At 39.0% G+C, this 27,637-nt stretch overlaps 1 protein-coding gene across 1 annotated transcript; it reads left to right on the top strand.

The window, feature by feature from the left end:
- Positions 1-3,987: 3,987 nt before the first annotated feature.
- On the top strand, positions 3,988-4,590 carry LOC306668933 (THO complex subunit 3-like; the record flags this gene model as incomplete). The annotated part of the gene is made up of 1 exon (XM_079152650.1): positions 3,988-4,590. Exon 1 carries the CDS (start codon positions 4,003-4,005, stop codon positions 4,588-4,590), a length of 588 nt encoding a protein of 195 aa, XP_079008776.1. The 5' UTR covers positions 3,988-4,002.
- Positions 4,591-27,637: the final 23,047 nt, after the last annotated feature.

The following is a 27,637-nucleotide window of genomic DNA, read 5'->3' as shown; positions in this document are numbered from 1 at the left end:
ATAAGAAAACAAAACTTCAAAATACATTACTGAAGAAAATAATTTACAAATGAAGACTGTAAGGGAGGGAGAAAACTGGAACTGAAAAAAAATAGCAAATGGCAGTAGTAGGATGTAATCTATTGATAATAACCTTAAATGCAAGAAAATAAGATTCTCCATAGAGCGACTTAAAAAACAAAAACACAAACAGAACAACAACAACAACAACAAAACCAGTATCCTACTATATGCTGCTTACAGGACACTTAAGCTCCAAGGACATGTATAGAATGAAAGTGAAGGTATGGATCAAGATATTCAAGATCAACAGAATCCAAAAGAAAACAACAGTAACCATACTTATGTCAGATAAAATAAACTTTAGGTCAAAAGAAATAAAAAGAGACAAGGAAGGTCATTATCTAATGATAAAGGGGATCAATTCAGCAAGAGAAAATAACAATTCTAAATATATATGCTCCTAATACCAAAGCACCAAATTATATAAAGTAAATATTAACAGACTCTAATATGACAATATTAGGGGGTGTTAAGATGAGATTTTCAGCAGTGATATATTATCTACCCAGAAGATCAACAAAAAGGAAAAGACTAAAACTGTACCCCACACCAATTGGACATTATAAGCTTCTACCAAACATTCTATGCAACAGCTTCAGTATATATATTCTTTTCAATGGCATGAAAATTGAAATAAGAATGAAAATTCTCTAGGATAGATCACATGGCAGGCCACAAATCTCAAAAAATTTAAAAATACCGAAATAATACAAAGTATTGACAATGTAGAACAAGAAATCATTAACAAGAAAAGTTCTGGAAATTTTACAAATAGATGGAAGTTAATCAACCGACTCCTGATCAACAGTGTATCAAGGAAGAAATTTAGAAAGAATTTAAAAAATTTTTTGAAACAAATGATGATAGAAACAGAACACACCAAAACCTATTGGAGCATAAAAATCAGTATTAAGAGGGAAGTTTATAGTAATCAGTTACCGTTAAAAAGCAGAAAGATTTCAAAGAAATAACCTATTGTTATACCTCAAAGAAACAGAAAAAGAATAATAAGCCAAATTCCAAATTATTAATAGAAAGAAATAATAAATATCAGAGCAAAAGTAAATGAAATAGTTTTTTTTAAATACAGAGTATCAATGAAATGAAGAGAGGTTTTTTGAAAAGATAAAATTGTCAAAATTTTAGACTAACAAAGAAAAAAGAAGACATTCCAACTGATTGAGAAATATGAAGGGTGATGAGAGACCATTATGAACACATTATTACACAACAAAAATTCTGGTAACCTACAATGGACAAATTTCTAGAAATATACAACTCACCACAATTGTATAGTGTTGAAATAGAAAAACTGAAAAAAAATCAACACAAGTTATAGGATTCCACCAATGATACAAAGTCTCCCATCAAAGAAGAGCCAAACTCTTTGGCTTTACTTTCAAATTCTACTAACCATTTAAATGAGAACTAACACCAATTCTTCAAAAGTAATTCAAAAATATCAAGAGGAAGGAATTATTCCAAACTCATTCTATGAGGCCAGCATTACACTGATACCAAAACCAGATAAGAACACAAGGAAAAAAGACAGCTATAGTCCAATATCCTTAGTGAGCAGAGACAAAAATCCTCAACAAAATGATAACATATAGATGGCTCAGTATATGAAAATTGATAAACTTGAGGAAGAATAAAGGACAAAACCACATGATCATTTCAATAGATGTAAAAAAAGGCATTTATGAAGTTCAACATCACTTTATGATAAACACACCAAAACAATTAGTTATGGAAAGAATGTATTTTAGCATAATAAGAGCCATATGTAAAAAGGTCATAGTATCATACTGAATAGAGCCAAAAATCTTTCTAAGATCTGAAACAATACAAGAATGCCCACTGTTACCAATTTTATTTAACATAATTTTAGAAGTCCTATGCAGAGTAATTAGACAAGGGAAAAAATAGAGGACATTGAAACTGGAAAGGAGAATAAAATTGTTACTTTTTGCAGATGATATGATCTTATATATACAAAACTCCAAAGATTCAATCAAAAACCAATTGGAATAAAAGAACTTAGCAAAGTTACAGAGTACAAAATGAAAAGGCAGAAATCCGTAGCAGTTCTATGTATCAATAGCAAATTATCTGAAAAAAGAATTAAAGAAAGCAATCACCTTTATAATTGCTATAAAAGATAAAAATAGCAATAAGTTTAAACAAAGAAATGAATGATTGCTATGATGAAAACAATAAAACCGATGAAAGAAAACACAGACAAAATGAAAGATATCCCATGTTTGTGGGTTAGAAGATTCAATATTGTTAAAATGTCCCTACCATCCAAAGTGATCTATAGGTTCCATGCAACGGCTATCAAAATATCAATGACATTCTTCCAGAACTAGAGAAGAAATTCACAGAATTCATATGGAACCACAAAAGTCCTCCAACAGCAAAACCATCTTGAGAAAAAGTAAGACGCAGGAGGCATTACATTACCTAATTTTAAAATAAACTACAAAGCTATAGTAATAAAAATGGCACGGTATTGGCATAAAAACAGACATACAGACCAATGAAACACAATAGAAAGTTAGAGGTAAACCTGTGCATCTATAACAAACTGATTTTCAATAACAATACTAAGAAAGAATAGACAAAAGACAGTCTTTATTCAGCAAATGCTGCCAAGAAATTTAGATAGCCACATGCAGAAGAATGAAACTCTACCCATATTTTGCACCAGTTACAAAAATCAACTCAAAATGGATTAAAGAATCAAATATGAGACGTGGACCTTTGTAACTACTAAAAGAAAACAGAGGAAAAACTATACAGCATTGGGCTAGGCAAGGAATTTTTTGGCTGAAACTCCAAAGGAACAGGAAATAGAAGCAAAGACAAATGGGATTATGTCAATCTAGAATACCTCGGTCTCTTCATTCAATTGAATGAACAAATGATGAAAACATAGACTCAAGAGACAACCTACAGAATTGGAGAAAATATCTCAAACCATGCATCTGACAAAGGGTTAACACAGAATGTTTGAGGAATTCCAAAACCCTTGTAGCAAAAAACAACTTAATCTGAAAAACAATGAGCAATATACCTAAACAGTCATTTCCGAATAGAAGACATACAAATGGCACACAGGCTCATGAAAAATGCTCGACATCATGAAGTCTCATGTAAATGCAAATAAGAACTACAATAAGACATCAGCTCACTCCACTAGGAATAGAAATTATCCAAAAGAAAAAAGATAATTGCTGGCAAAGATGTGAAGAAAAGGGATCATTTACTGTTGTGTTGTGAATATAAATTGTCACAGAGCTTGCTATGGTTTAGATATTTGGTGTTTCCCAAAATCTCATGAGTGAGACAGCTCAAGAAAGTTTATAGATGAGATGCCTGGATTTTGAGATGCTTGACCTAATCAGTGTATTAATCCCCCGACAGGGATTAACTCAGTGCTAACTGTAGGCAGGTAGGGTGTGGCTGGAGGGGGTGGGTTACTGAGGGCATGCCTTTGGGGTCTATCTTTTGTCCCTGGGGAGTGCAGCTGTCTCTTTCTGATTCCTGGTGGCCACATCCTGAGCCACTTTTCTCCACAACACTTTGCTGCCATGATATTCTGCCTCACCTGCAGCACAGAGCAATGGAGTTGGCCATCTGTAGACAGAGACCTCTGACACCATGAGCACCAAATAAATTTTCCTTCCTCTGAAATTGTTCTCATCACGTCTTTGGTCACAGCAATGAAAACGCTGACTAAAATAGAGCTTATGGAAAACCACACGGAGTTTTCAAAGAATTAAAAAAAGAACCACCACATAACCCAGTGATCCTACTACTGGGTATATATCCAAAGTAAATGGAATCAGTATGTCAAAGAGACATCTGCACTCCTGTGACTGTCGCAGCATTATTCCTAAGTCAAGAATTGGAGGAACCGGCTGAAACCTCGGCATGGCGGTGCCCACGGCAGCCATGGGGCCCTCGGCGCTGGGTCAGAGTGGCGCAGGCACTATGGCCCCCTGGTGCTCGGTGAGCAGTGGCCCGTCGCGCGATGTGCTCGGGATGCAGGAGCTGTTCCGGGGCCACAGCAAGACGCGCGAGTTCCCGGCTCACAGTGCCAAGGTGCATTCAGTGGCCTGGAGCTGCGACGGGCGTCGCTTAGCCTCCAGATCTTTCGACAAGACGGCCAGGGTCTTTTTGCTGGAGAAGGACCGATTGGTCAAAGAAAACAACTATCGGGGACATGGGGATAGTGTGGACCAGCTTTGTTGGCATCCCAGTAATCCTGACCTCTTCGTCACTGCATCTGGTGATAAAACCATTCGCATCTGGGATGTGAGGACTACAAAATGCATTGCCACTGTAAACACTAAAGGAGACAAACTATGGGAAGTGCAGTGTGAGTCCCCAACCTTCACTGTGGCTTGGCACCCCAAAAGACCTCTGCTGGCATTTGCCTGTGATGACAAAGATGGCAAATATGACAGCAGCCAGGAAGCTGGGACTGTGAAGCTGTTTGGACTTCCTAATGATTCCTGAAAGGGGGACCTGACGTAAGGAGAGGAAGACCTGCAGAAACACTCTGTAGTTTGGTCTGCTCTCTTGGACTTGGTGGATACCATAAATATTTGTAAATTGGTAAAAATTATAAAAGTCTTTTGTGAGGCTGCCCATTCCAATTCCCTTCCCACTTTTTGTGTTAGCTGTTTCCATTTTTTTTCCCCCAGTACCAGTTAGCTAAGGAGGACTTTGCACTATGGGACCTCCTGTCTTCCCTGATTTTAGATATGTGGTAGACTTTGTTGAACTTGATGCTGCTTGAGTAATACCTAGTTTGGAGAGAGGGTGGGGTGAGGGTGGAAACTTTTTAATGATTAAGAAGGAAATATGTATGTATAATTTTGAGAATTGAGCTTTTAACACAACTGACTTTATTATGGAGTTTTGGACTTACATAGATATGGTATGATTATTACAGGAAGATATTGCAGTTTGTATTTTTTTTTTAATTTGAGAAATAGAGTTTGAGTAGTATAATTCTGTTTAGTGTCCTCTCCAGAGAACCTGAAATAATAGGAAGAAAGCATTTAGTGCATGGACTCCAGCAATCGTTAGAGGTCATCAGTTGTTTCTGTTAATATGTGTGTATGCCTGGCTTTAGTATACACAGGATTTGTAGACAAATTATGACAAACACTGATAAAAGTTATAAAATATAATCAAAGACAAAAATCAAGATAAGACAAACATAAACTAGAACAGAAAGTTTTGACTGGGGAAATTAAATAGTAATATGTAAATATTGTTAAAAAGAAAAACATGCCAGCTCCTCATGGAAAGCAAAACTTCTTACCTTTAAGAGAAATGGCTCATGCAGGGACTTGTTACCTACGAATGATATTTTGATTTTCGTTGTTTCTTAAGGTTCTTTGTCATTAAAAATAAAAAATAGAAATGTGCCTCAAAAAAAAATAAAAAATAAAAAAAATAAAAAAAATAAAAAAAAAAAGAATTGGAAGCAACCTGAGTGTCCATCAGAAGAACAGATCAAGAAAATTTGATACAGACACAACAGAATCCTCTAATTTGCAACAGCATGGGTGGAACTGGATGCCACTACATTAAGTAAAATAGACAAGGCACGGTAAGACAAATGCTGAATCATCTTCCTCATGGAGCCTAAAAAGAAGAGGTTTCATAGAAGAGTAGAATGTTGGTTACCAGAGGCTGGGAAGAGTAGGGATGAGAGGAGGGAGAAGGGAGGTTGGTCAGCAGTCATTAAGTTTTAGTAAGAAAATAGCAGGAATTTCTGGTGTCCTACTACACACTAGAGTGACTATAGATAATGAAAATATATTATCTATTCCCAAGAAAAAAAGAAGGATTTTGAGAGTTTTCACCACAAAGAAATGGTATCTGAGGAGATAAAGATGCTTCTCTTGATTTGAATATTATACAAGGTAAATGTTTATCTAAACATCACACAGCACCCCATATATATATATATATATATATAGTCTTTAATGTGTCAACATATGAATTTTAAAATCTGATGATTTTTCTTTCCTTTATAGAATGCATTAAAAGTTACAAGTTCACCTAAAGCAAACATTTCTGTACTTTTTCATACACAAAGTGAAGAATTTTTTCTTACTTCTTATGACACATAAATATGCCATTTGATTTTACAGTTGCTCAATGGTAAACACATTTTATTTTATAGGACATGTTGGCTATGTACATGTAAATTATAACTGTTTCTGTTTTATTGCACTATGTCAGAATGTGAGATGTAATTTTTTTTTGTTTTATGGAAGAAACTAAATATTTTAGCTTAATAATCAATTTTGTAAATTTTAAGGAGTTTGATCCCAAGAACCACAAAAACAAAACCAGAAAAATCCCCATGCTAACCTATTGTACAGGTTTTAATCATATGTGTATATATATGTATGTGGTGTTTGCCTTTCATATATATGCATGTAAACATGTATTCATGAGTATATTTTATTTAGCTTTATTATGTAATATTTATCAACCATAATTCAGGTCTTCCACACCTTTTGGTTTACTTTTCTTAATCTGCTGTGGGCTGACAGAGTTAATTAAGGACTGTAATCACCATAGTGTTTGTCAGTTTCTTCTTGGACTTTTCTGTGATTTATACTTTATGGATCTTGGTGTGATAGTATTTGGATGCACACAGTTCTATCTCTTTATGGTCTTCAGCATAAATTCCTCATTCATCTCTCTGATGAGTTCATCATGAATTTAGCTTTGTGTAATAAAAATTGGAAGAACTTTATTCTTATTAGTGTTTCTAGTATGTTTAACCTTTCTGTGTCATTTTGCTTTAAATAGATCTCCTGTAGAGAGCAGACAGATGCTTTATCTAATCTTTTTTTTTTTAATTTTTAAATTATTGTACCCACGTTTGGTTTGAAGAAACCATAAAATATACATTCTTATACATGCATGCAAACGTCTATCCATCATTTAGTCTGAAACGCCCCTAACGGTTCAATGTTTATTAATTTTTGAGTCCTTTACACAATCCCCAGAGCTGTGTGTAAGGACTGTTTTTTTGACTTGAACCGAAATGTCAAATTGAGTGAGTGGACAGCAGTAGAGTTTGGAAAATAATCGACAACCCAGGGGAGATGAATTTGGGCAGGAGTCTTCTGGCACAAAACCTGGGTTGCACATCGCTCAAGTGTGTGCACTGGCTGCCTCCGCACTTGGCACAGACTAATTGGACAAACACCCTTCTGGTCAATAAGAAATAAAGCACAGCCGCCTCTTCGGCCACCTTGCCATTACTGCCGATCAATCCCAAGGCTGTTCCCATTTGGAATGAGAGTTTAACTGCCCCATTTGCTTTTCCTACATCAACGTGAGGCTGCAAACAGCAAGCAGGGAATAATTCAAAGAGGCTTAACATTCATGGGAACACAGAGCCCACCGGGCCTGGGGCCTGGAGGAACACTCCGTCCAAGCCGGGCTTCCCCTGGCTTCCCGGCTTCACTCAAGCTTCTCCTGGTCTCGGCCTCCTTCCCAAAGTCACTCTTCATTTGCTTTACATTATGCTAGTCTTCCAAATAACCTTTGATAGTCATATTTTTGAATTCTTTAAAACAACATTCTTTCAACCTCTGAAAGAATGAGGTTGGATTCTCTGCATTTGTATTCCTGGGCAAGGTGGGAGTAGATAGACTTAAAAAGAAAATTAAAAACCAGCCACAAGGGTTTGTTGGCCCACTTGTCCTGCCCATAGTCAAAAGAGCTCCCCTTGAGAATCCGGAAGGGAAGGGGAACAGGGGTGGGGTGGGGAAATGCAGGTAGATTTGTTTGAAGAAAACAAAAGTTGTATTTTTAAAAAAATGGAGGGTATACTTAGAAACTAATTTATGAAGTGATACATTGTGCTGCTGAATATAAATGAAAAACAACGATCACAGCAAGATAAAAACCAAATGTTAGACTGGGGGAATTCTGTGCTAAATGAGTGTGATCCGGTTACTGACTAGGCACTACAAGAATGAAAATACAGAGTCCTTGGTCTCTGAAACATTTTAAAAGGCGGGGGGAGGGGGGAGGTAGCCTACACCTGCAGGAAAGGGATCAAGAAGGGGGGCAGTGCGGACCCTATATCTCCTCTCTTCTTTTAATACTAACTTGGAAAGTCACGGGACATGGGTTCCATGAGCTCTGCTCACTGGCTTCCCTGTTGTTCAAGGCTGATAATTTCTTTACAACAGATCAAACTAAGGACATTGTTCTTTGAAACAGTTTTTGAATTAAGCTTTGCATACTCTTGTACAAAACAACTACAATAATAAGCTAAAGCTGAAACAAAACCTGTAGAAAGGAAATTGGTGGAGGTGGGGGAAAACTGCAGTTGAAAAAAAGACACGTCAATTTATTCTTCATTCCACTGTTTGAATGGTTTCATTAGTGAAAGGTGGACTAGAAGATAGAGTTGTCCTTTATTTGGAGAACCTGATTAGGGCTGTGAATTTCACTCTAAAACTATGAAATAAGTTCTGGAAAGAAATTGAGCAATATGGAGCTTGAGCATGATATACATATAGATCTGACAGAAACTAAACAGATTCATATCCAGGCAAATGAACATCTTTCCTAAGAATCAAAACAAAGCAGCATTTGGTTTCCAATTCATTTTATACTTTGGGGTCCTGCAATCTTTATCGTTCCTCCCCAGATGGATTTCAAACTTTGCCAAGTAACTGTGAGGGCACTCGCTGCAGAGGCCGGGGCAGGAGAGGGGCACCCCAGAGCCCACCGTGCTCATAGGAACGGTGGAACTCCTGATGGACCTGAGTCTCACTGGTCAAAGGTCTCACTCTCTGACAGAACTGACATTTTGATGCAAGAGATAAGAGAAATCTGCCCCAATCTTGTCTTCATATCCAAATTAAAAGGGAAAAAAAGCAAGTAGGCTTAAAAAAAAAAAAAAAAAAAAAAAAGAAACGTGAATTGGCATTTGACAAAGATTCATGTCTGTGAGTAATGAGCAAGTGAGTTAAAATACTCACTCAGATTATCAGCCTCTTTATGTCGAATGGCTCAATTTCATCCTAGCTATTTTTTCCTTTGTTTGTATAAAACAGAAAACCATGAATTTAATTAAAGTCAGTGGGCTTTACTTGGCTTTCACGTTTTGTGGAAGCATGACTTTCTACTCTTGTGCTCCATAAATAACAACTGTGTGTATTCTTATTTTTAATTCATAATGCTTTTTCCAACGAACTTCTCTAGGAAAGAAGATCTCATATGGAGCAGGATACAAACTCCAGTGTTCACAGAGTTGGGCTGCAGCCAGCCTGACCAGAAACAGCTGTCTGGGGGCAAGGTATACAATCTCTGCAAATTCCACCAGAATTTAAGTTAGGGAAAGAATTTAGACATAAATGACCCAAGTGGCATAACACAAGTTGTGACTGATACATGCTTGACTGATTCGTAAGTTCTACTCAAACATACTTAGCGATTGTTCAGGTTTTTTGTTTCTGACCCAGGTCCTTGGGTCTTAAGGGGTCTGTGGAGGGGCCGAGGGAAGGAGAAGGAAAGCAGACATTCTCCATGCCAGAAACTGCTTGTAATTCCTGATATCCACTTTCCTGTTTGAAAAGAATAATAGAAACCTTGATCTTTAGACATATATATAGCTCCTGAGAACAGAGATGACACGTCTCAGTCTTCTCTGCAGCTAGGCAAATCAGTGGGAGGAAGTCCTAACTAAAAATATATGCAGAAGTTGTATGGCAGCCTAAGGAATTTCCCTTGGAGAGACAGCTAATGCTTTTGTAGTCTATGCAGCTCCCTGGCGTAGGAGGAACAGGATGGAGTTCCAGCAACCGTCCCTGCCCAGGAAAGCCAGCAAGGTGGAAGCAGTGAGGAGCCAGTGTCCTGGATGACCTTGTGAAGTAAGGCAAGGGACTTCCCTTGACTGAATCCAATGACTTCTCATGAGAAAGAAATCTCTCCCCTGCAGTGAAGCTCTTGCTGTTCTGAGCCTTTGTTCTTTCAGCTGAATGAATCCTGATGGATAGGCTGTCAGGGGAGGCATCTTTGAAGAAGTAATTATATGTGTAATGAAATGGATGTAAAGAGTGTTATAGGAGCTGGGGGTAATGGCCCACACCTGTAATCCCAGGTACACAGAAGGCTGAGGCCGGGGAACCTCAAGTTCAAGGCCAGCCTGGGCAAATTAGTGAGCCCTTGTCTGAAAATAAAATATATAAAAAAAAGAAGTCTGTGGGTACAGCTATGGGTAGATCTCCCTGGGTTCAATTCTGAGTCTGCAAAACAACACCACCACCACCAAGAAATCAGAATGTTATAGGAACCTAGGGGCCAAGGATATACCATCCACTGTCTGTGCTTATCTACTAATTAAATGGCAGAAATGAGATGTTTCGACTTCATTGTCTTTGGCTTGGTAAATTCTCTTCTAGACATTTATCCTAAAAAGAAAAATCATGAACACAGATAAAACATCTTGCAGGTAGCTGTCTCTTATAGTATGATTTATAATAGTAAAAAGAATCCAATTGTCCAAGGGAAACAAACAGTTAAGTATTTACATTGCATAAAATGTTATGTAGGTAATAAATGTATATCCATGAGGACTGTACCCAGCAGGTGATATATTTTAGGTCTGTTTTAGAAAACATGTAAAAGGTGAATAGGCAGCATAATTCTGCACACAGAAAATATATCAAATGATAGGAAATACATAAAAATTGCTGTTATTTGTTGTTCTTCAGATGACACGATTCTGGATAATATATTCTAATTCTGAATATGGATCTTTCCTAATTTTCTGATATTCCAAATTTTCTTTAATGAGCATACTTAACATAAAAACTAAATCCAAATACGCTTAAATCTTTTCCCTTTCTCTAGAAAATGATCCAGATAAAGTGAAACAAGAGCAGTTATAAGGTCCTCTAGTTACACTTAGAAGGCAGTCACATGAGGTTGGGGTGCCTGAGAACCGGCTTATAGAGTCACACATAAAAAAAAACAGTCTGGGTTTAATATAAATTCAATAGTAATTGATATTTAGTGGTGTTTATCGTGTGAATTACTGAAGGAGCTAATCCAGAGCTGAGCGTCAGTACCAAGGTAGTATTCAAGGAAGCACAGCAGCAAACCTCTGGCCCACTGACTCACTGTTCTAGCACGCAAGCATGGGCCCAGTTCTTAGCAAGGCGCCGGCAAACAGCAGCAAGCCCACTGAAAGCAAGAGGAAGATGTCAGGCGCAGAACCCTTCAGGAAACTAGGACTTGTATCTAGGAAAGAGTTTGCAGAGGAGAAATGTTCACTGGTGTGGTGGAAAGGCTGGCCTTCCACGCCATAGTTCAGGGATGAAGGAGTCCAGGGTGAAGCAGAGGGTGTGGAGCTGAGGAGGCAGAGAACCGTGCGTTCATTGCTAGGGTCTTGCAGTGACTTCTGCTTCATTCTCACCTTTGAGCATGTGTAAACAGTTTCCCTATTTTTCTACTAGTAAAGATTTGAATTTTTTCTAAAACCAAATCCTTTCAGACAGGAGGGTTTTTTATAAATAATTTTTTTTAAAGTTTGGCTTTTATTAAAAAAAATTAAAAAACACTACAAAGAGTAAAAGTCTTCATTAGCTCCAAGTTTTTGTCACCAAATCTATAATTATCAGAAATACTACCCAGTCAATGCCTTCAAAAAGTAAAGTGCTTTCCATAAACAATCTTTTTGAACTTAGCAACAATCCCATATTGTGCAAATTCTTTGCTTTCTGTCCTACGTGTTGTGGTCAGATGTTTTACTGTGGTTCTGACATCTTCCTCTATTTTGGAATTTTATTTTAGATGGTCCATTCCAAGCTCCAGCAAACTCTTTATGGAAAAGGAGGCAAGGGGTGGGGTGGGTGGAGATTCTCACATTGGTAAATCAGGAGATGTCCAGCTTTTCAAGTCACGTAAGTTAATTACTCAGGAAGTGCGGCTGGAACCAGGTCCTCAATTCAGCTCTGTTTTTACTCCACCATGCTGCCCATCAGACTCCTGATTCCTTCCTTCTCCTGCCCAGGACTATCGCTAGGAACCAGCACAGGACACAGTGAACATGTGGTAGGAATGCAGCAATGCCCGCTTAACAAATCCATTTCTCAGTGTTCTAAGTAAGCTTTCACCATGTTCTTGATTGTCTTCTTGACAATCTCACTTTAGCTGGAATCTCCAAGGTAGGAGCAAAGTTGAACAAGATAGGCCCAAAAGATAGGTTAATTATATCTCTGAATTCAGAATAAAAGATAGTCTCAAATACTGTTTATGAAACTTTTGACATACTGTCCATAGGCTGAAAGCTTTCAGAATTTCCTATTTAGGCTTCTTCTTTTTTAATTTTTTAAAATCTCAATGTATTTGTTGTTCATGTATTTTCATCAGAAAGTAAAAAAAAAAAAGGTCTATAAATGTGAGCAAAATTTCTGTGCTTGCCTTAAACACATATGTACACAACTTTAGAGAGATGCTGAGAAACTGTGCTACCTGGAGAGCATTAGGCAATCTATTTAATCGGTTGCAAAACTTTAGGAAATACAGCACCACTGAAGCATTTACTAAATGCAGGCCAGTGGTTCTTAAACCCAGAGGGCTGGGGTCCATATCCACCGCCGGGCTGCCTTACTTGGGTACTTATATTTGAGAAATCAATAAGAACTACTACTTGCCTAGATTCTCTAAATCCCCACACTAAGATCTTAGACTCTTTTCCAGTTCTTTAACTAGCAATGATCTGACAGAGAAAGCTTAAAACAAAAATTCAGGGAAGACAGAGGCCAGAAAAGATGGCCCCTTCTTCCAGAACACACCATTAGCCCACCCCATCTGACCGCCCAGGAAAACAAGCTAGCAACTGCCAACTGTATTTCACACTGATCCTCATTCTCTGGCTAGAGGTTACATTTCTGGTAGGGCACAGGCTGTTTCCAAGGGTGCAGAATGAAACACAGAAAGCCATCATCAATCATTCATCAGTTACAATTACCATTTGCATCCATTTATCTAATCACAGCCTACAGGAACCACCACCCACGAACAGTTCAAAATCAGTCTAACACAGAGGCAAGGAAGGGATTCTAATTCTCTAACATTGCCTGAAACACACGGCTGCCCCTGCTCATGTTGTATGTAAATGAACTGCACGTGCTGTCCTTGCCATATCACACACATATACGGGGTAAAAGAGGGTAGAATTACTTTGCTGCAGTGAGAATATATGGATAATCACATGCCACATTTCTTTAAACCATCAAAGACATAAATCTTTTGAGTTGCTAATTCCTGGGACTGGTTTGAAGTGCAATCTCTCTTTTGGTGTATAAAAAACCATGTAAAGTGCAGGATTTTGCAAAGCTGTCATGACTTCCATTCCTCTTCCCAGTCCCCAGTCACTGTCCTGTTTCTTTGTGTTGCTTTTTTCCCTACCAGGCTTCATTTCAGCAGGTTTACATCAGGTACTTTTCACGATGACAGTTAGCTCAGAACTTTCTATGCATTTGCTTTTCCATGGCACCTTTTGGGGATCATTACAGACAAAATTAAAAGCCCTGAAGACAGTCTTTCATGTGAAGTGAATGACTTCCTTTTTCCTCTGCTCATGCCTCCTTTTCACATAGTGCACACACACGTGTGCAAGTGAGTGTGTGCACACGTGTGTGCTCAGAATCAAACCTCACTAGCCAGACATGCACTGAACTGGTTTCTGTTCATGTCTTGCTATATCATTAATATGCTTATACACTTTTTACTCCAGATAACATAGCTCAAGGATCTTAAATTCTTTAAATTTCTGTATTCCACTCTTTAATCTGAAAATGATAAAGGGGATTTCACAGTGTTCTTATGAGGAATATATGGTGCCTAGGATTGTTCGAGGCATTTATTGTGCATCCAATAAAGGTTAGTTTTTTTTCCTTTTCCCCTTTTGCATGCGGCAAAAAAGAGAATGTCAAATTTTTATCTGAATGTTTATGAACAAACAATTTATTATAGTTTGGAAAATGTTAAATAATATAACATGCAGATGATAGCAAAATTATTTTGTTGCTTAAGGATAAAATTTATTACGGTTTAATCTGCACCCTTCACTACCATCAGGTGCAAAGACCTGCAGAAACAGAACACCTCTAGCTAACTGAAGCCTAGGTCACCCAGGTTACCTTGCTATTGGACTGTGTTAATGTAGCTACATAAACTTTGTGGGGAATTTAGCATTTTGTTACATTGCATGCTTGCAATTTTATAATGTTAACTAAATTCATTAAACGAGGGGAGGACTGGGGGGGGGGGCATGAAGTGCATTAACTATGCAGTTATTCCAAATGGATTTAACTGCATTTCTTCTGGTCTTTGGGTCAAAGGATTAGTTGCTATTTGCATCCTCCTCATAAACCTGACAACATGGTGGAGACTGAAAAGTGCTACCTTCAGGTCACTCTCTCCTCCCCTTCCTGTCCCACACTCAGATCTGCCTCCATACAAAGGATGCCGAGACCTCTGTATTCTTCGGTACTGTTCTAGATGAAGCAGCATAAAAACTGCCCTGTCTGGGTTGTCTGGTCAGCCTGCTTTTACCCTGAGGGACGTGGTGATTAGGTTCAGGATAATTCCGGTAGGAGAAGGTGGGGTGCTCAGTGCCACATGCTTATTCTTGCTTCCACATGTATCTCTAGTCTTCTTCCTAGAAGGAAAGCACACTTTCTCTCTCACCTCCCTCTCTTTTCTTCTCCTGCTCATTTTACCCAATTCTGACGCACAGCTCAGTGCAAACCTGAACTTGGGGCCTCCCCAGAGCATGGCTGATGTGCGTGACTTCTCCTCGAGGGACTTCTGCTGCTTGCTTTCTGGAAAACTAACGGCATTTTCTACGTACTGTCTTGCTCACGTATGTAAAAGAGTTTGTCTCTTCCAAGTGACCACGTGTGCTTCTGCTCAAAAGCACACCCAGCAATGTGAGTGCTGGTCTTATTGAGATACTACTACCTAAATTTCTTAGAACTTGGATTTTTAAAAATTCCTTATTTGGGAGGGAAAGACTATCACTTCAGACATGAATATTTAGCAACAGGATGTTTTTAATGGTTAGAAAACTAGATAGTGAACATATACTGGTAAAGCCAATTATAATAGAACCAAATGTCTATGTGTAAGATCCAAACTGAATGGATTTTACCATTTTACAATTTAAAATTAATTTTTATAAGCCCACATTCACACAATTTAAATTGCTTTGGCCATTGATATATCACGAAACTAGAATCTACTTAAAAATATTTTACAGCAGTAAAATGGGCTAATGCCTTTTTTGGCACCCAAGCCTGATTATCTAAAAGGATAATGGGATTTATGGCACATCAGTTCTATAAACATATCTAAATGTATACATTGTTTCTTGGAGGTAACTTACAAAATGAAGCATACAAAAAATATCTTGGAAAATACTCTTTGTTCACACATTTTAAGATGTGACATTTGAGTTATTTATTCATGAGAATTTCATAATACATAAGTAAGCATGCTGCAGGGTATTTTGGAAAAGTAACGAAGGCTTAGTAATGCAAATTTTTTTTCAGGCCCCTTTTCTTTTCTTATCCCCCACCCCAGCCTTCTTTGCTAAGAGACAAATGAGGTGACATTGCTTTTCAGTTGAAGACTGACCTATTCCTGTCCACCACCTCCTTCAGCACTTCATCTAAGCATCGGCAGAGCCGATCATCCTGTTGGGTCCACCTCAGCTCCTCCGTTAGGCTCCTTGCCCTTTGGAGGCAGATCCAAGATGTGCCATCTTTTTTCAAGGCCAGCAGGAGAATACCCATTCCAAAGCATGTGCACATAGAAATAGGACAAGAGCTTGCCAAACAGAAAAGGGAGAGGGGAACGATGAGAATGAACGTGAACGATGACTAGCTCAGCACCTACCAACTCCTGAAGACGGTGCCACTATGCTTGTTCACCATGGGGCCAACAGATCTCATCAATCCACTCAGCTACCTGTGCACAAAATCCCACGTGGTGTTCACCCAAAGCTTCTGGGTTCCTAGGCATTTGTTTCTGCAGGTCCTCAAGGAAACCCATGAACGTATAAGGACATTAAGGGCACATAAGGCACTGTAGGTTCTGGATTGTAGGGATAAGAGTAGGACTGCAAGGGAGAAAGGCTCTTTGAAGAAATGGGGAGAAGGATACTGGCAGGTAAGGGGGTGTGCAGGAATATCAGTGGGGAGGTGGAAGCAGCATGGGAGGTCAGGGGTCTGGCAGCGGTTTGCTGTTACCAAAGCAAAAAGTACGCGGGATAGTGAGGAATGGGAACTAAAACACAAACCATGTCCTGCAAGATTTGATGGCCTGAACAGTGAGCCGGGATTCCATCCCCTGTGCAGGTAAAGAGCATCCCTCATGTATTTGAGATAGAGGCAGAATGTCTGAATCACCTGGCAGATTAAAAGGACATTGTGAAGAGAAGCCAACGAACAGAAAGGATTAGCGATGAGAGACTCAATGGGGGTGAGGGTGATGAGAAGTGGAGGTGAGGGGAAGACTGCAGAAATGCTCTGGAGGCATCGTCCCTGGCCACCTCTGTCTGAGTAAGGTTTTCCATGTGGAAGTCATAAATCACTTCCTGGCTCCTGAATGCTCCTGGAATGAAACCACATCCTGCCTTGGCCCACAAGGTGTCCCTCCCGCCTGCTCCTTCATTTCCTGTCCCCACCCAATTCCACCAGGAAGGCCCTCTGTCCAGGTCTCCGCCCCTCAGTGATCATGCCGGGCTCTTTCCCATCTTTCTCCACCTTTAGATCTCACCTACGCAAAGGGATCTCCATGGAAACCTCATCAGTGTGACCTTCCTCAGTTACTGTACAGAGTTTTACTCTGCTAATTTCTTCCACAGCCCTTGCCTGCTGTCTGTCCTGACTGCTTATTATACTGATGCTACACTGGTGTATTATCAGTCCCTTCCCACTGTGTCATGGGGAGCCTGAATTCTCCAGTCTGGCTGATCACCATCAGTACCAGCACAGGGGTACCTGGTATAGACACCCCCTGGATATAGGTGAAAATGTGTGTGCATGAATATGTGAGTATGTTCTGAAGTGTGGTGACACGGCCAGGATCTGCTCTTGAGAGTCATCTGATTCCACAGTCACCTGAACCCCTTCTCCACAGTGCCTCTACTTTCTTTCAGAGTACATATCTAATCCACTCATTCCTACTGTGAGGCAGGCGCTGTAGGCAGACGATGACCCAGATCCCAATGTCCTCAAGACAAGATGAGAAATGAAGAAAACTGTGCTTGCCAGGCCTGAGAGGCACTTACACGCTATGGGAACAAATCTATCTATAAAACATTGCACATGCAATGTGCAATCTACCTATAAAACATCGCACATGCAATGTTTAATTCTTCCATGGTGGATTTGAAAATTTGTTGATACAGTCTTTCCCCAGTTTGTTTCTCAGAAAAGGCTTAAGAAGAGGACAGCAGAGAAATATCCCAATGCCAAGAAGTTCACCACTACAATATGTAGAAGCACATTACTGTCCTATTTAGCATATGATCACAAAAATCAATAAGTGGCACACCCAAAATAAAATTGAAGTCAGTCTTACAGAAACTTTGGGGACTTTCTTCTTTGCTTCCTTTTAAAATTATATACTACTTGAACCCTACTTTGTGAAATATATACAAAATTTTCTAAAGTTAAGTAATTTTGATATACTTTGATATATATAAGGGTATCTTATCCTATCAGAAATAATTTCTTTGGAAAAAACTTACTAAAGATAGTAAATAATACTAATACTAAATAAGTAACTTACTAATAATACTAAATGAGTAACTTTCATTTTAGACTCAATTTCAACCTTATTAATATCAGAAGTTTTCCAATTTTAGCATGCTACAAGATCATCTAAGATTCTTAATGAAAATTAAGGATTGTCAAGCTGTCATTGATAGGTTGGAACTCAGAAAAGTATGTTTTAAAAATATCCCAGGAAGTTATGGGGGAACAATTTTTTTTAAACTTTTTACATTTCTAGAGCTCTCCCTTCCCCCAAAAATGAGGTTTGAGAAAAGTGTCCAAATTTTATCATGGATTATTGTTCACAGCACTTTGCCATCCACTATCTCATTTAATTTTCATAACAACAGATACAGAGGAAGAAGAACTATTAGCATTCTCATTTAATAAACATGAACCTAAGAGTCAAAGGCGTAACTGTCTTTGCACATTTGATCTTACTAGGAAAGTACAGTAATACTGACTCATTCACATCACAAATATTTGAGTACCTGCTTTTGTGGCAGGCATTGTTCTAGGTCCTGGGGAAAAATCAGTAAACAAAATAGGTTAAAAGAAACACTTTCTCTCATGAAGATAATGTTCTGGCAGGGGAGACAGAGAGAAGCAGCAGAGAGAATTAAGTAAATAATGAACCTAATATTCAGTGCAAGATTATCTATTAAAGGTTAGCCAGAAACCTAAATACTAAACAAACCCTATGAAGAGTATCAAATGGACTTTTGAAACAAATGGGCTCTTCAGTTAAACAATTTAACATAGAGTAAAATAGAAAACAACACTTCATTCCCTTAGGAACCTAACTAATAGATTCTTAAGTATTTTAAAATAACATTTTGCAGAAATACAGCTATTTTTTAATGTAGCAACAAAATCTTACTGTATGTACACAGCTAATTCTACACACGTGTATACCTCTTAATTCCCTTGTGGCTATTATAATTGAAGTGCACCTGAGAAATGGAGCCAGCATTCCTTAGTCTATCTGTAGGTGGCGCTATAGGTCCAACAATGATCCTGGGCTCCTAAGTCTTGCTATCATTGTCTTGCTCAGCTAAAAATCACACCAGACTCCACGAAGGAAAAAAAAAAAAAGACCCACATTTATTCTAAAAGCAGCAATCTCTTTGCAATGGGAACTTTCTTATACAATTGCAGGACAACTCTAATTTGTAATTTAATTACAGCTTTCCTTTAGAATGTATTAGGTCCCATGTAGGCTGAATGGTTAAAATTATTCTATTTATGCTGTGTTTGTCTATTTTAGTTTGTTGGCAAATATAGTATAACATTTATTCCTGAGTGGAAAAATGTTTCATTAATAAAATGATATGTAATAAATCATCCCTGTGGCCTCCTGGTCTGCCTCAACTAAAGGAATGGCTTTTTGTGGCATTTAAATTCCACTTCCTAAGCCAGGAAGTGAAGTAGTGTTCTGCAGGGAGGCAGGTTTCATGTCCTCTGTAAAGGACAGAGGGGCCAAAACAGAGGCCCTGTGCAGGGACAGACCACCATGCCAAGCAGGGTGGGCCTGTCCTCTTGAGCCAGAGCCACAACTGCTGTAGGTCAGCTCCAGTATTTAAGAAAGAGAAGGGTCAGGGCATCTGGTCCTGAAGTCCAAACTTTTATTTCATACTGACTGACTGATGGATTAGCCTTTTTGCAGGGACCCCCAATGGCGAATATCAAGGAACTGTAGAAGGAGGGGAAAAACAGTTCTAATTATGACATAGCATCAGACTAACTTTTCCCATATACTTGAAAAAAAAATTTTTTTTTTTCTGGAAAAGATACAAGTCCAGAAAATAAACTGCAGCAGATCAGGCATTCAACAGCATGACCATCTGATTGGCGCTCTTCACAGGGAAGAGGGGCAGTTAATCATTGCAGCCACTGGGAAGTCAAAAGGCAGTTTCTCAATGAAGAAAATTCTTTACTGGACTGCTGAAAAATACATTTCTGCTGCAGTCCCTGCCCTCATGGCTAGTTTTGCTCTGTGCAGAAGGAGATGCTTTGCTGACCTCTGGCCACTGATGGTCACCCAGGCCATGGGAGATGGTTAATCCCACCTGCCCTTTGTCTGAGTCAGTTACGTGAAGACACTGACAGGGGAGAGAGATGTTCTCTTTCTAAATCTCCTTAGAGTGCACTGCTTCAAGTAGCCACTCATCCCTCCCATCTATACGGCCAGCTGAAATAAGAGCACGGAACAATGGAGGGACAGATGTTTCAGATCCAGAAGCAGAGAGGGGCTGAAAGGATGAGAGAGGGAGCAGCCCTTGGGCACAGGGAGAAAGCAAGCTTGCAATATATCAGTCCTGACCCACCGTCCCTCAAGCTGGCTGCAACCATTCATTCTATCTGAGGCACTGAAAGGAGTCCAGCAAGGACCCGGGGCTCTCAAAGCCTGGTGGGTAACAGCCTCAATCAGAAAACCAACCAACTGTCAAAGCAATGCCTCACTCTTCTTCCCTGTATCTCAGGTTTGGGTGCAGGGCTGAAAAGTCTGCCTCAAAGAAATTCCCCAATTTACTATAAGGTCAGTGTTTCATTTAACAAAACAATTTTAATAACTGTAATTTGACAATGGCCATATTTTAATTGAAAAAATTCAAATGATCACTTTTCAGTGATTCCCTGATCAACATAATGGTTCCATGCATTCCCAGCCAGCAGCTACTAAGGGGGAAGCTATACAAAAATCCTGTCCTCTGCCCTCCAGCTTAAAAAAAAAAAAAAAAAATTCATCCTAAAGGCCATCTGAACAAATAAACCTACATTTTAACATATCCATTATAATTTTCCTCAATTTGTGACTTTTCCAGGTAAATATGTCTTTATGCTCCTGAGGAGTCTGTTAATCCATGTTGTAACACAATTTTAAGAATTAAAAAAACCTATCTACAGAATATATAAAATCATATAGACAAAAATCACACCTATAATCTGGACATGGAAAGGGGAAGTAAGGCATGGACTACACTAGGAATTCCAGTCTGTAAGTTTAAAAAGATCACTCTTCCCAAGCCAGCATAGTAGTGAAGTTTCTGGAACAACCATGATTTAAAAGGAAAAACAAACAAACAAACAAAAAACCACAGGACACCGGATTGGATAGGCGGAGGAGGAATTTATGGATTTTTGGAGAAAACAACCATTTGTTCTCTGAAATGCAGATCACTTGATGGCATGTAATCTATTTTAAGTTGTTTCCCAGAAAACAAGTGAATACATTTAATGACGCTGGGTGGAAGCCATTGCAGGCACACGTCACACACCACTCCTTGGCAAACGGCAATTCAGTGGGGAACGTGCACTTATGTTTATATGGTTCTTATGTTTACATTGACTTATATTTGCCAGGGCTGTCAGTCCATCAGGGACATTGATCACCTGGCTGTCGCAGCCCAAAGGAGGCCTCAGGGGACCTGCCCTCCCGGGAGAGAGCAGCAGGTAGGCCTCTTTAACCACCTCGGCGCATGGCGTGAATAGATGCTCCCCTTCTACGGAACTGTCCGTCTTCAGTTCTACCATCCCAAACAGGGTTTTGCCAAACTCTGAGATTCCATTGTTGTTTGGATTGCAAACAAGGTGTAAGGTCAGGGGGCGTTGGCACTTCTGCAAGCACTCATATGTTTTTTTCAAGGGCCCGTTTGAGAATTCTGAGGGAACGACTTGCTTCTGAAGAATGATGTGAAGACATCATTAAAGAATCCCAGGAGAGGAAAATGTGGACTGGTTCCAATCTGGTGGCGCATCTCATCTGCCACCCACTTCACCTCTGCCCAGTGCCAACAGATCCATGAACAAGCAGAAAGCTTTCACTGCAGTGCTTCTCAGCCTTGGCTACACAGCAAGCATCTAGGAGCTCAGAAAAGAGCCCAGCACTGAGCCTACACCCGAGGTCAATGGCATCGATCCTCTGCACGTGACAAGAAGGCGCCAGTCCTTTTTATAAACCCCAGGTAACTGCAGCATGCCACCAGGGTTGAGAACCCTGGCTCTCCTGCCTGCAATTGCTTAAAAAAATACGTTAAGAGGTCTCAAGGAAGGCAGTAGGACAAAACCCCTCACCTGTGGGCTTATTAGAAGGTCATCAGGCAACTAATTCTCTGCAAAGTTCCCTTCAAGCACGTCAGTCTCTCCACAGCAGATCTCTGGTTTCTGAAATCCTACTAAAGGTTTTCATTTAGTTCTGTTCTGTTTTTCATGTGCCTTAGATAGAAGGTGGTATATGAATTTTAAGTATCTGGGCTTTGGAGTCAGGTGGCCAAAAAAAATCTGACATTTACTGCTCATAAGCTTTGTGACCTTGTGCGACAAAGTTAGTATTTTTATCTCTCAGCTGCCCCTCCTGTACAGCAGTACTTAAAACTGTTGTATTACACAAGACAATTCACAGAAAGCACTCAGAAGAGGCTCTGACATCAAGTAGCACTTAATATTCACTTCGTATTTATTAACCATTATTTATTGTAGAAAATATAAGGTAAAGGCCAAAAGTAGAACTGATATGGCTACGCAGCAGTATGAAGTTATTTTGGAAATGGTGGTAAGTCCCAGTGACAGCATTTGTATTATACTTTAAACCACACAGTTATTTACCTTTATGCTTCAAGGTTCTAGCTATTTTGGTTGAGCAAAGGATTCTGCAAATTAAGAAAATGTTTAAAATTATTTGTGATGACTTAACTAATTTATTTTTATTCTGCAGATTGAAAACAGCCTTAGGAGTAGCGGGGGCAATGTAGTCTTGGTGTGAAGTCCTCTGGTAATGTTAACTAGGTGGATACCCACTGTATATGCGGGTAAAGTTACTTGGCCAAGCTTTTGGCTTTCAAATGGTTTACAAAGCGTTTTTGTTTGGTACTTAGGAAATTTTGCTGACAGTGATAATGAAGCTGATAAGACTTTCTTAGTCATAAACTTGAACTGAAATAAAACCAAAAAAACCACTGACAGACCTCAACTAGCACTGTGCTAAACAGACCTTGAATCTTCAGAACTTCACAGGTTTTAATATTGAGGGATAAAGTTTATATTCAGTTCTAGTGAAAATATCCTACTTCAGCTGATCTGATTATGATTCAGCATCATTTCAAAGAAGAGAGAAGTATAATTTATTATTGTTATTACATTGGCTGGTGATTGGAAACATATTACCAATGTACAAATTAGAGCCTCTAATTCTAAAGTAATTATCAGCCAATTTCAGAGTTGTTATCAGGCTTAGAATTATGAATATATTAGCTGATTCACCCTTATAAATCAAGTTTTGATTAGATAATACTACATGTGAATATTTCTTAAATTCAAATTTCTTAAAAGGCTTTCCAGAATAAAATTTTTGATAAAAATTTTTAATAATGTATGCAGAGCTAGGGAAAGAGAATAAATGATTGATGGTTTTCCTTTATAAACCTTATTAAAGGTCCTGATTTGGTTGGTCTCCAACTGTTTTGGCCTAGAATTAGGAATTCAAGTTTTGATGATGGCTCATGTGCATTGATTAGAAAAACATCTCGCAGGGCGATTAAGCATCAAGTTAATCACTCAGAAATGTAGTAATGGATGGAGTGTTTCATACTAAAAGTTCTTGAAGATTCTGATTTTCAATTTATTATAGGATTAGTGCTGTTATGGTCTGGATATGTGGTATCGCCCAAAAGTTAATGTGTAAGACAATGCAAGAAAGTTCCATGGTAAAATGATTAGATTATGAGAGCATTAACAAAATCAATGAGGAAAATCCACTGGTATGGATTAACAGGGTGGTAACTGTAGGTGGGTAGCGGGTGGCTGGAGGAAGCAGGTCACCGGGGGTATGCCTTTGGGTTTATATTTTGGTCCAGGTGAAGGAGCTCTCTCGGCTTCCTGCTTGCCAGAAGCTGAGCAGTTTTCCTCTTCCAGACCCATCGCCATGGTGTTTTGCCTCAGACCCAGAGTTATGCAATCAGTTGACCATGGGCTGATCCTTTCACACCTTGAGCCAAAATAAACCTTCCCTCCTCTAAGTTGTTCTGGTCAGGTCTTTTGGTCATAACATCGAAAAGCTGACTAAACAATATGCCCTTACATTGGTATCAATAGTTTGTACCTACATAAGAGCACATTCACCTGTTCATTTCGAAGAGGTCACATTGGACTTCTACCTGTCAGTATAATCCTTCTTCATCAACAGCATCAGGTAGTATGAAATGCTTCAGAGTAGGAGGGTAATTGGTGGGTATGTGATTGGGATGATTTTCTAATGTCTAAAGAACGTCGTTTGTAGTACATTTGGAGGTTATATCACTTTTTAAACAAAGGTAATTCGTCTTAAAATAAAAACCTTTGGGTCATCGGGTGTGGTCAGACCAACATGACAGAATAACTTACAGACATAAAGACCTGACACATGTCATAAGGAGCAGGCACTTTCAATTTCCTGTTTGTTGGGAAGAGCCAAGCAGTCCTGCGAATCATAATCTTGAAGAGACTGTTCCTTAGAAATAAGGAGACATGAAAGGCAAATTTGTAATTTTAAAGGTGAGTAGTACATATTAAAAAAGATGATAATTTGGGTTGGGGAGATAGCTCAGTTGGTAGAGTGCTCACCTTGCAAGCACAAGGCCCCAGCACTGCAAAAAAAAAAAAAAAAAAAAAAGCAAAAAAAAAAAAAAAAAGGACGACAATTAATGCAGCCTCCATTTTACAAACATGTGCTCAACAGATATTATCCCTTATAACGGGTGAGAAAAGCTGACTTTGAGTGTTTATTCAGATAACGGAAACGAGGCTTTAGATTCCTAAATGGTCCAACTTTAAAAAAGAAAAAAAAATTCTGTTTACCATGTCTCTAACATGTACAAACCATCTTTGTTTAAAAACAAAAGTGACCATTTACGTCTGTTTGAAATGTTTCCCTTTGTCTTTCGTACCTGGTCTTGGAGAAGGGATCCCACCCACAGCCCCAGCCTCCACTGCTCTTTCTACCACCTCTACGGCAGCTATAAAAGGCTTCATCCTGACCTGTCCTGACATCCTCTCCAAAGAGGGTCACTGGGCCTCAGATGTGCTTGTTTCTATTATTGCTCCAAGATTCCTCTTCAAAGACTAATTGCGACGTATCATTGCTTCCCAAAAGAAAAACTGAGCTTACCAATCATGAGTCTTTGCAACCAAAGGAAATATTCAATTAAAGGGATATATACATTTATACATAAATTACAATTGTTGAAATCCTGTGTGAACACCTATTTTTTTTCCACACCCAAAAGCAAGAAAACCTACCTGACTCAATCCTTTTGATAACCCAAAGGCAAAACAGAAATTACTGCAATAACAGAAACTCACAGAAATACATGGGTATCATAGCAGACTTCGAATAGATTCAATATTTTTCCATGTCCAGAATAGCAAGTTCATATTCCTGCCCTTCTCATTTGATAGGCCTTGGCTATTCTTTTGATTACTTTTGTCCTCAGGCGGGGCTGCCAAGTCCTTTTCTATGCTTCACCCTGTCCAAAGTTCAGGTCTCCTTGGTTCCAGCTCTTGCTCTGCTGCCAAGCTCCCCTTCGCTACCTGGGCTTCAAAATGATGAGCTGCCATGAAAGAAAACCACCCTAACAATCAGGGTGTGCAAGGCAAACAGCATTTTCTTTCCAAATCTCTCCTTCGAAAAACCAGAGAAAATGCTGCTTGGAGTCTTAGAGTCCTTTGGTTGCTAGTTTGCTGCTGCTTGCGCTATCTCTGCCTCCTCCCCCTGGCCCCTTTCCCTTTATTTATTCAATTATGTAACCATAAAATTTGTTTTTTAAATATGCAAGGACATAAAATACAAGGATTTTAGTGTTTGTGGTTCCCATAATGAAAATTAAAAGATCTGATGAGAGCTGGAAATAACTGAGCAATAATTCTAATAAATATTCTAAATACACCCTGAAGTCTACGATTGAGTATATGGACTCTTAGAACTTACACTGCTGGGCCACACACTCTCAGAGAAGTTGGTTGAGTTTTTTGTACATATTGTAGGCAAAACGTTGGCAAGTTTCTAACTTTTAAGAAGTTTCTGCAAATCTCTGCCAGTCTCTGCAAAGCCCTTTCTAACAGAGTAATCAGAACCACTTTCCATTCCCGCAGGGCTCCAACTTTGATGAACTTACTATCCACTTTTCCAACTCAATATGGAAAATATGTGCTTCAACTGGAATTTCCTGTTTTGTAATCTAAGTTACTTTAAAACTATTTAAAAAGGCAAAATTCTGAAATTCATTCTACTCCAAGGTATAAGGCACAGAGCGAGGTATTATGAATCCTTCTGAACACCCTAACAAAGGAGACCATTCAGCACCGTTCCAGCATACTCCCCACTCAGGAGCCTCATGCATATTTAAATGAATTAATTTATTTTCTGCAATTTGCTCTTTAAGAGCTTAAGTGGCCATTTGCTGCTGTTTATTTCAGGATTCTGCGCCTTGTTCTCTGAGTCACCAACTTATAGCTTGAGTGCTCCAGGTGTATTTATGCTCCCAGAGTATTTTAAATTACCCATTAGGAAATCCAATTTCCTATTTATAAGACTCAGAAGTGATTTTCCACTGTTAACTTTTACTTAATTAGGGATATAGGACTGAACTCACAGCTGAACTTTTGGTACGACATGTATTCATTGGCTTCGTGAGAGTCAACATTTTAGGGTGCCATCAGTAGTGGGATCTCAAATAGTCACTTAGGATGGGCCACCCTTGGATTCTCTTGGCACTGACATTTGGGCATCCCTGAGAGTCCTTCTAATGCGATCTACTACCTGTACTCTGCACTAAGCACCATCCGTGGATCTCAATCCTCTCCTCAGTCTATGACATGGTTATTGTTTCTCTTTCATCGTTTCAATTTCAGAGATGTGAAAAATGTAGGCTTAGAGAAGGAAATCACCAGGTCACATACCTACTAAGTAGCAGAACAAGTATTTAAACCCAGGTCCCTCTTCTTTCCAAATTTTACGCTGATTCATTCATGTCTAAGGCATGTGATTGTGTTTTAGCAGGTATAAAAATGATTAAGAAATAATTTCCACTTTTAAGGAATTATGATTCAGTTAGGAAAAGGGTGCTAAGGCAATTATACAAAATATTACAACTCAAGGCTACAAGTTCCTTAGAGATACTCAAGACATACTTTGAAAATTCAGAGAAATCAAAATTCACATCTGGCTGGAGATAAAGGGGAAATTGTCAAGATGCAACTGTTGCTTCCCAGAGGCCTAGAAAATAAGGGGAGGGTGGTCAGAACACTGAAGTTGTAGATTTTGGGACATCAGATAAATGGCCCATTCCAGGGCACTGCTCTTGAAATATGAATGACTGAAAAAAACGAATCTAAGAATATGAAATTTTGGGTTTGTTATAGATTGGAGCTCAGAGCCTATAACCTGCTGGTGGGCTCCACCTACATGAACCATTCCTGAATTTAAGGAAAAACACTTTGGACACAATAGAACTGTGTCTCCATGATGCAAAGGGTGTTTTTAGGACTTTTTTTTTGAAGAATCTCTCAAAGGACATCTCAACTACTCATATTGAGAGACAGAAAGGAAATCTCCCATGGTACAAGTTACCATCTTGGATTCATGTCAGGTATTCCCTCTGATTCCATTTTGTTCTACCATCTCTAGATCCTCTACATTTCAGTCTCCCTTTCCATCTCGATGTCCTGTTCTGCCGTGAGGCCCACTG

The sequence above is a fragment of the Sciurus vulgaris genome (assembly GCF_902686455.1).
Source record: "Sciurus vulgaris genome assembly, chromosome: 8".
Classification (NCBI taxonomy): Eukaryota; Metazoa; Chordata; class Mammalia; order Rodentia; family Sciuridae; genus Sciurus; species Sciurus vulgaris.
This window is presented reverse-complemented; position numbering and strand designations above follow the sequence as displayed.